Source organism: Bison bison, unplaced genomic scaffold (assembly GCF_000754665.1).
Source record: "Bison bison bison isolate TAMUID 2011002044 unplaced genomic scaffold, Bison_UMD1.0 scf7180017864535, whole genome shotgun sequence".
Classification (NCBI taxonomy): domain Eukaryota; kingdom Metazoa; phylum Chordata; class Mammalia; order Artiodactyla; family Bovidae; genus Bison; species Bison bison.
The window spans coordinates 1,519,390-1,529,564 of record NW_011495084.1 but is presented as its reverse complement, the minus strand read 5'-3'; the positions used below and the strand labels follow the sequence as shown (position 1 = coordinate 1,529,564).

Below are 10,175 nucleotides of genomic sequence, written 5' to 3'. Positions count from 1 at the left end.
TGGAGTGGGTTGCCATTTCCTTCTCCAAGGCATGAAAGTGAGAAGTGAAAGTGAAGTCGCTCAGTCGTGTCCGACTCTTTGTGACCCCATGGACTGCAGCCCACCAGGTTCCTCCATCCATGGGATTTTCCAGGCGAGAGTACTGGAGTGGGGTGCCATCGCCTTCTCAGGAGCTGGGGAACCGCAACTACTGAAGCCTGAGCGCTCTAGAACCAGCACTCCTCACAAGAGAAGCCACCACAGTGAGAAGCCCGAGCACTGAAACTCGACAGTAGTCCACACCCATCACAAAGAAAAGAGTCCCCAGCAGTGAAGGCCCAGAAGAGCCAAAGATAAATAACTTTTTTTTTTTTTAAAAAAAGGAAGAAATAGTGGAGTATTTGAAGGAGAGGAAATATAGACACCACGAGCACCTAATGGGCGTTTCCAAACATGAGGTCCTTTCACATGGATCAATGAGCAGATAGGCTTTGTGACACTCTGGAGTAACAGACACAGCTCCAAGCTAGACGGAAATGATAGAGGTGCATTACACAATGATCAGAAGCGTGGTATATCCTTACTGCACTGGCCAGAAGGTCTCTGTTTTTGAACTTTAAAACAGTTCAAAAAGAAAAAACTTTTAAAACATTAAATAGAACTTTAAGCCCTAAAATTCTATTAGCCTTCCTCAGATTTATATATGTTAATCCACATTTCAGCATTCATGTTAGATACTGACTTTATCAATAAGTATCTGAATTAAGCAGAGTTTAGATCTATGTTTGCACCTGAAGACAGACATCTGCATAAGATTTCAAAGGAACTGACTATCTAGAAAGGATGGTAAGGTGTGTTTTTAGATGGTTGCTGCTGCTGCTGCTGCAAAGTCGCTTCAGTCGTGTCTGACGCTGTGCGACCCCGTAGACGGCAGCCCATCAGGCTTCCCCGTCCCTGGGATTCTCCAGGCAAGAACACTGGAGTGGCTTGCCATTTCCTTCTCCAATGCATGAAAGTGAAAAGTGACAGTGAAGTCGCTCAGTCGTATCTGACTCATATCGGTAAGTGGGTTGAATAAGTTCCCCAGAGTCAAACAAGGATAGGACTTTACAGGTGAAAATCAGTTTAAAAATATATTCAGTGATCTAAATCTCATAGAGCAAAAAATTAGACCCAGAGACAATATGGGGAAAATCTAACCCCATTCTGGTAATGATTGGTGGCTCTAAGACAATAGTTCATTTCTCATCTACACATTTAAGTTTTATACTTCTATCCTGCATATAAATTTATGTTGTGTTGTTTAGCAGATATAAAATAGATTTTTTAGCAATATATCTTGCTTAATTATCAAATTGTCTTATTTTTCATAACTGTTTTCTATGATAATTATCTTTAGGTAGTTTTTTTCTCAAAAATTTAAGTATGGAACTATGGAAATAAATTTCAGTTTAGTCTTTGAAAGATAAAACAGGAAGATTTCATGCTGGCTGAATGTAGACACTGCTAACACATAATTTTGTTTTAATTAATTCATTTTTCCCAGCAGATTACCCTTATTGTTAGCTAAAAGGCCTGTGAGGTCCAATGGTCTTTCCTTCCTCAGAGTCATCACTATTCACCTAAATTAGTCAAGTCAAACACCCCATTTCTCCCTTCCTCTGCTCATGATCACGAGCTTCCCTGGTAACTCATGGTAAAGAATCCACCTGCAATGCAGGAGATTAGGGTTCGATCTCTAAGTTGGGAAGATCCCCTGGAGAAGGGAATGGCTACCCACTCCAATATTCTTGCCTGGAGAATTAATTCCAAGGACAGAGGAGCCTGGCGGGCTACCATCCACGGGGTGGCAAAGACTCTGACATGATTGAGCGACTTTCACTTACTCATCATAAGCACTCCAACATGAAAGCTTAGACTTTCATATTGTAAAACGCGGCCACTACTTTCCAGCTGCACTTCCCTATCTTGCTCACCATAACCTTTTGCCTCGACTCTACAACACCCTGGAACCAGTTTCCCAGTTCCTTTCTCGCCCCTAAACAAATCATTCTTTGCCCATATCAGGAGGACGTTTTTGTGACAAGGTGAGCTCACCCTGTCACCTCTCCTGCATAAACCCTTCAATGAATTTCCACTGCCCTCAGAACAAACTCAAAAGCACAGCCTGCAGGCTCCCTGTGCTCTGACCCCGAATCCTCATGCCATATCATTTCCTACTACCCTTCTCCCTCTTCCTTATCCTGGCCTTTTTGTTCTCAGACACCAAATCTGTCCTTGTCTTACATTCTTCATGACAGTTGTTCATTTCTAAAGTACCCTTCCTCCATCTTGTTCTGCTCTGGCTCCTCCTTATCATTTAAGCTTCCATCAAATGCAACTCCTCTTACAGTTCATCTACAGGAGCATCTCCATCCCTCTTCAATTACTCTTGTAAACCAGGTGTGTCATGGCCACACTCTTCTAGCAAGGGAACAGTAAATCATTAGTCACTGCCCTTGTTGACCTACAACACCCCCAGAAAGGAACTCAGGATGAATAGCAGAATGAAGCACACTATGCTTTGTGAAAACAGGCAGAACAGGCCCTTAAACAGTTGGATATGCTTCAGGAAAAATGTTAATGACCCCATATCCTTACATCTTCCCATACTTGGAAAAGCACTGAAATCATTAACTGAGATACTTGTTCCGTGTGACTAGTAGTAATCTTCCACCATGACATATGCTTGACTGCATAGGTCCCTTAGCCAAAATCACCTGCATACTGGCCTCTCCCCTGCCTCTTTGGAGCAAGTTCCTCAAAGCTCTCTGAGAGGCTGTCTCCTAGGCTACAGTCCTCACCAAGATCCCTGAATAAAACTGCAACTCACTGCTCTTATGCTGTGCTTCTTTTTCAGTTAACACCCTCATTGACATAATTTTTCTGCTTTCCTTAAGGTTTATCACAATTTATAAATATCTATGAATATTATTTAATGTATTTACTTTTTTTCCTTTTCTTTCTTCTTCCTTTTTACATTTTTAATAATTATTGTTCACTGAATTAATTTTGTCTGAGAAATGAAAAATGTTTTGGCCCTAAACCTTTTATACAGTCAATATTTCCTTCTGGTATGCTACAGCATGCCTCTGTGGAGACAATAAAAATTACAAACGGTGCCTATATGGCAGGCATTGTTCTATGTCCTTATATTTATTAAATCAGTTATTCTCAGGACAACCCATGAAACCTACACTATTTTCACTTTACAAATTTGGAAACCTAAACAGGTTGAATGCATTGCCCAGGGTTAGTGAAATAGCTGAACTCAGATTCAAACCTAGACAGTGTGACTTTGGGAAGAAGTTCCTAAACATAAACAGTGCTGCCTTTATTCAAACATAGGACACTTGCAAGATACAATGGATGGAAATTGCTCCAGATCCTGAAATACACCAACAATCTATTTAAAAAGGTAAAACCTGCTACCAGAGAAATCAGAAACTATTTTATAATACCCCCAAGTCAGGGAAATATCTATTAAGAAATGAAAAGTATCTGATTCTCACTTAGAGTTTGTTGAATAGTTACCAGCTCGCTCAAGTTCCCATTCATTACTGTTGCCATTCCAATGTCGTATGTCATTCCAGGGATTAAGTGATCAATCTTGCATCTATTAGCATCCTTTACAAAAAGCTTCCTGATCTCTCGTGTATCTGCTATGGATTTGATTTGAATGTAGACCTCATGGCTATCTTGTGGGGGCTCCCACTGGAGAATTATACTGTCTTCATCCACATCTTCAGGTTTTACACAAATTTTCTGAGGTGGATTAATACCTTTGAGAAATACATAAATACATACATTTTATTGTCTGTTATTACTCATGCTGTTGAGTAAAAATATCTCAATTTAGTATTAATTCATGTTTAAAGTAAACAAATTCTCATGTCACCATGTCTTGAAAAGGACTAAATTTTAGGGGGAAAAAAGTGTCTTTGTTATTACTATTCAAGTATTGGAGAATGTTCTTGACTATTTTTGTAATAACTGAACAAAAGACACTAGTTTTTCTTCTTACACAATTTATTTGAATATCATGCCTTACAATTTCACTACTATTCTCTGGAAATTGTAATGCCTTCCTTTTAATCACATTGTCTTATGTTACAAGCCTCCCCTAAACTTTTGATAGTTCTAAGGCACAATGATCAATAATTAGTTCACATTTGTAAGGATAATTATGCAATTTTAAACTGTTCAATAGCTTTACCTTGGTTTGGTGGTTTAGTCTGACTCTTGCAACCCCATGGACTGTAGCCCACCAGGCTCCTCTGTACATGGGATTTTGTACCCTCTGTACATGGGGTTGTACATGTACAACCCACTCGAGAATACTGGAGTGGGTTGCCATTTCCTTCTCCAGGGGATCTTCTCAACCCAGGGATTCAACCCAGGTCTCCTGCACTGCAGGCAGAGTCTTTACTGACTGAGCTATCAGAGAAGCTGTACCTTAAATAATCTTTAAAGAATTCTCCATGATTTTCCAATCCCATTCACCATTGCAACAAAAAGAATAAAAGATATAGGAATAGACCTACTTAAGGAGACAAAAGAACTGTATACAGAAAATTATAAGACACTGATGAAAGAAATCAAAGATGACATAAACAGATGGAGAGAGATTCCATGTTCCTGAGTAGGAAGTATCAATACTGTGAAAATGAAAATACTACCAAATGCAATCTACAGATTCAATGTGATCCCTATCAAATTACCAATGGCATTCTTCACAGAACTAGAACAAAAAAGTTCACAATTCATACACAAAAGACCCCGAATAGCCAAAGCAGTCTTGAGAAAGAATGGAGCTGGAGGAATCATCTTTCCCGACTTCAGATTATACTATAAAGCTACAGTCATCAAGACAGTGCGGTACTGACACAAAAACAGAAATATAAACCAATGGAACAAATAGAAAGTCCAGAAATAAACCCACACCTCTATTGTTACCTTATTTTTGACAAAAGAGGCAAGAATATACAATGGGGCAAAGATAGCCTTTTCAATAAATGGTGATGGAAAAATTGGACAGCTATATGTAAAAGAATGAAATAGAACACTTTCTAACACCATACACAAGATAAATTCAAAATGGATTAAAGACCTAAATGTAAGACCAGAAACTATAAAACTTTTAGAGGAAAACATAGGCAGAACACTCAATGACATAAATCAAAGCAAGATCCTCTATGACCCACCTCCTAGAGTAATGGAAATAAAAAACAACAGTAAACAAGCGGGACCTAGTTAAAAGCTTTTGCACAGCAAAGGAAACTATAAATAAGGTGAAAAGATAACCCTCAGAATGGGAGAAAATAATAGCAAATGAAACCACTGATGAAGGATTAATTTCCAAAATATAAAAGCAGCTCAAACAACTCAATACCAGAAAAACAAACAACCCAATCAAAAAGTGGGAAAAAGACCTAAATAGAAATTTCTCCAAAGAAAACATACAGATGGCTAACAAACACAGGAAAAGATGCGCAATATTGCTCACTACTGATGCTAAGTCACTTCAGTCATGTCCGACTCTGTGCGACCCCATAGACGGCAGCCCACCAGGCTCCCCCATCCCTGGGATTCTCCAGGCAAGAACACTGGAGTGGGTTGCCATTTCCTTCTCCAATGCAGGAAAGTGAAAAGTGAAAATGAAGTCGCTCAGTTGTATCCAACTCTTAGGGACCCCATGGACTGCAGCCTACCAGGCTCCTCCATCCATGGGATTTTCCAGGCAAGAGTACTGGAGTGGGGTGCCATTGCCTTTTCCATGCTCATTACTAGAGAAATGCAAATCAAAACTACAATGAGATATCACCTCACATCGGTCAGAATGGCCATCATCAAAAAGTCTACAAACAATAAATGGTGAAGAGGATGTGGAGAAAAGGGAACCCTCTTGCACTGTTGGTGAGAATGTAAATTGATGCTGCCACTATGGAAGACGATATGGAGATTCCTTAAAAAACTAGGAATAAAACCACCATATGACCAAGCAATCCCACTCCTAGGCATATACCCTGAGGAAATCAAAATTGAAAAAGACACATGTACCCCAATGTTCACTGTAGCACTATTTACAATAGCTAGAACATGGAAGCAATCTAGATGTCCATCAACGGATGAATGGATAAAGAATTTGTGGTACATACACACAATGGAATATTACTCAGCCATAAAAAGGAACACATTTGAGTCCCTTCTAATGAGGTGGATGAACCTACAGCCTATTATACAGAGAGAAGTCAGAAAGAGAAGATAAATATCATATACTAACGCATATATATGGAATCTAGGAATATGGTACTGATGAATTTATTTGCAAGGCAACAATGGAGAAACAGACATAGAGAACAGACTTATGGACACAGGAAGAGGGAAGGAGAGGTGAGATGTATGGGTAGAGTATGGAAATTTACATTACCATATGTAAAATGGATAGCCAATGGGAATTTGCTGTATGTCTCAGGGAACTCAAACCTGGGCTCTGTATCAACCTAGAGGGGTGGGATGGGAGGGAAATATGAGGGAGGTTCAAGAGGGAGGGAACATATGTACACCTATGGCTGATTCATGTGATGTCTGGCAGAAAACAACAAAATTCTGTAAAACAATTGTCCTTCAATTAAAAAATAATTTAAAAAAGAACTCTCCATGATTTTCATAGTCATTTTGTTTTCAGAAACTATAAGTTGATTTTCAATATGTTTTGAAGTTAATTTCCTAATCAACAAAATCAAACACTACATTTTAACTTCTTAGGAAAATATTCTGGGTCTATTCATTTCATAGTAACTTCATTTCACAAAACTGAAGCTAGCTTGACTCTAGGTGTTGACATCGATTATATAAAATTATCAGGAAATTTCAGAATAGTTCCATTAGAAACACTGTTCAAAAGATTCCATGGTGAAACAATTTCAGATATATTTTCTTACACACACACCTACAAAACTAAGGAGTCTGTTATAGTCCTATAGTTACTCAAAGAATTTTCTATACATGCCTGTGCATTTTTATGGGAGAAAGTCCATTATTTTTTCCACATTTTCAAAGACTCCATTAACCCAGAACAGTTAAATTTTAATGAATAAAATGTACTCCATCAAGTCTCTTCCTGTTGAGTGCTTAGCTTACATTTTCCAGACCCTCAATATATGCCCCCTGTACTCCCGCCAGGCCAATCCACTCATCATTTCCTAATGTTCAGTTGTCAGTCTCCAAAAAGCCTCCTCTGGCTTTCCCAGCGAGAGCCAGGTGGATGCCTCTACTCCGGTCCTCTCCTGCTCACACGCTGCTTGCCTCCTCGCGGCATGCCTGTGCACCCCCACTTCTGCTCGGCTCACTCTCACCTCCCTTCAGGACTCAGTGTATCACCCTCCACAAAGATTCTCACAGCTATCCTTGTACCCCGGTCTGAGTTAACCGATTCCTCCCTATGCTCCTATGGTATCAACAGCAGAAGCCTTCATAGCAATTATAACACACAATCATTATTTTTAAGTTTGTCTCACTGCATTAAGATGTTAAGTCCTCTGAAGGTAGATCCTAGTCTTATTCATCTTTGCATTTCTAGTCTACAATGCAATTCCTGACACTAAAACAATCTATTGAGTAAACAATGATTGGGGGGAAAAAAGGAATATTGCTTCAACCATAGGAAAGTAAGAGGACTGGATTACTAAATCCTTAAACATGCACTGCTTCGTCAGTTTAGAGTCAACATACATAGCAAGTCACGCAATTAAATGTGGAGACTCACATATACCTTTCTCCTGTCCCTCTGCTACACAAATAGGTACATCCCACGGAAGATTTTAATCTGATTTAAAAATTAAATCTGTGAGAAATCCTCCTAGTCTGCCTGTCAGTTAAAAATGAAAGCATCTTCCTAAAGTGTCAGGAACTCAATCAAGCATGTATCAGTTGACATGCTTTGTCTGAGCCTGGGGATAAGAAAACATCTGCTCTCTAGTATCCAACTGGAAAAATACTTCTGATTAGGATTTGCAACACTGAATGCATGTATCTTAAGTATTTACATTCAGTAAGCATGAAATGATGTATTTTGTTATTTGTTTTACAAATAATCATCATCGTCATTGTCAAAGAATCCCAAGTATTCCCAAGTATGAGAAGGTTAATTAATCTGTGGCTGTGCACATGCAGGCTTTCCATTCCCCCTCCCTCAGTTCTCGTGTTTAAATTTTAGCTGGTGAAATTTCAAAGAACCTTGCAGGTAACCGTGTTAACTACACATTGCACAAACGATACAATGTGCTGAGTTATGTGCTTTCATGAATCGAGTTTTCTCCTTTCCAAAAAGACTGACTTTAGGGGGTAAATAGAATGCTTAATTAAAAGAGAGGTTACTTTAATGATTATGTTAGACAGTGATTCAAAAACTGCTATGCGGAGGTGAGTGTAGTTTAGAACCGTCTTTGCCAAAAGGTGACACTGCCCCCTAGAGGTCAACGCATAACATTGCACAGGAAAAGAGCATGATTAAATGTGCAGACCTACTTGCTGGGTCTGAAGCTATCAAAGACAACTGGGTAACTAATCCTCATCTTTTAGGATAATTTATTTTCCAACAAAGGCTATGGTAAGAAATATTCCTTCCAGGAACTCTGGTAGGAAAAATGCAGATATTTAAGAAGTTCGTGTAAATCTAAATTAATTTAGTATTTAGAATCCATGCTTAGAGTCATGATTCAACATCTAGACAAATGTTCAACTGTGATCATTTTGTACTAATGAAGGATCAACACAATTAAATTTCAGCAAAACAGTATTTCAAAGTATGCAGTTTGTACTGATCAAAAGGCAAAATGTGCCCATACCTGTAATGGCTGAAATAGGTTTCTCAAAGTAGCTTAGAGTTTCTCTTTCTGCCACACTGAATAGATAGATCAGATAATGATGGAAAATTTTGAGATTTCCAATTGTTGTGGATGTGTTGGGTTTTTCAACAAACACTTCTTCTAATTTAGCATTTTCAGCATCCAAAATAACCACAAGATAATGGTCAAAAGATACAGGATCTGGAGCATCCCAGTGTAAAAATATTTCCGTTGGGGTCACATAAGTAACTGTGCCATTTTGGGGTGATAATGGACCTAGTAGATAAGAAGAAACCAAAAAAAAAAAAAAAGACATTATACTAGTAATACGGTTTGGCAGAATAACCTCTTACTTCTCAGTACTTCCATGATACTCTACATTTGGAGAGAAAAGGAAAATTAGATTTGAGCCCTGACCCTTCCAATTTATATCTCCAACTTCCTGAGTGAATTACTTGTTCTTTCTGAGCCTCAGGTTTTTTGAATATAAAATAGGTATTACAGTAGTAATTATGAAGATTAAATAAAATGTGGAGGGTAAAGCACTTGTCAAAGTGTTTGACACATACTACTGTTCAATTTTATTATAAGCGTCACCAAAATGCTACTTCTGGCACTCAGTCATCATGTTATATGTGTCTTTTCTTTCTGCCTTGCGACAAGAGGGCGGGGACTTCATATTATTCATTCTTCATCCCTAGCATCACTGGAACTCAGGCATTCATCCTCTTACAGAAATATTTCCCAACTCCAAATTGTTTCATCTGGTGCCAGTTATTTCCCCAGTTAATCCCTCCATATTAGTTTTCCTAAAACAGCACCTTGCAATTATCAGCCTCAAACCTGTATCCGTTCCCTACCCTCCCAACACACAGACATGCACATACATTCTTTTTGATTCTTTCTTTAGAAGCAATAATTCAACAGTTAAAATAAGACCATCTGGATGCCCAAATTCCTGCCTGGATTAACAAGCCATGTTAGTCTCGTCAGTTTACTTCTTTCTGAAGCTCAGTTCTCACTTCTCTAAAGCTATTCCAAACGCTGGGAGACAGACTGTAGAATAATGCATTAAAGTACTTGGAAAAGGTAAAACAAGGCTTAGAAACCATAGTCTTCATGGACTTCCTTCATTTCTAGGGTCAAGTCCAACCATCTAAAAGGAAACTGCTGGCATGCCCAAATCTGATGCCACCTACTGCTCAGACCACTGCTACCCTTATGCCTGAAGATCTCCAGTCGATCCACACTGTTCTTTTCCTACAAATTCACATCACCACACTTTTGCTCACGATGTGCTTTTCTTCC

The 10,175-nt window shown here is 38.8% G+C and overlaps 1 protein-coding gene across 2 annotated transcripts in view; it reads right to left on the bottom strand.

Annotated features, from left to right (window-relative positions):
• The window catches only part of LOC104982597 (tenascin-N-like), a 41,912-nt gene that overhangs the window by 19,315 nt on the left and 12,422 nt on the right, over positions 1 to 10,175 (bottom strand). For both annotated transcript variants that reach the window (XM_010832017.1, XM_010832016.1), the window contains exons 9-10: positions 8,868 to 9,143; positions 3,531 to 3,800 (exon numbers count right to left, since the gene is read on the bottom strand). In XM_010832017.1, coding sequence (XP_010830319.1) covers positions 3,531 to 3,800; positions 8,868 to 9,143 — 546 coding nt within the window. The remainder of the gene's footprint in view (positions 1 to 3,530; positions 3,801 to 8,867; positions 9,144 to 10,175) is intronic.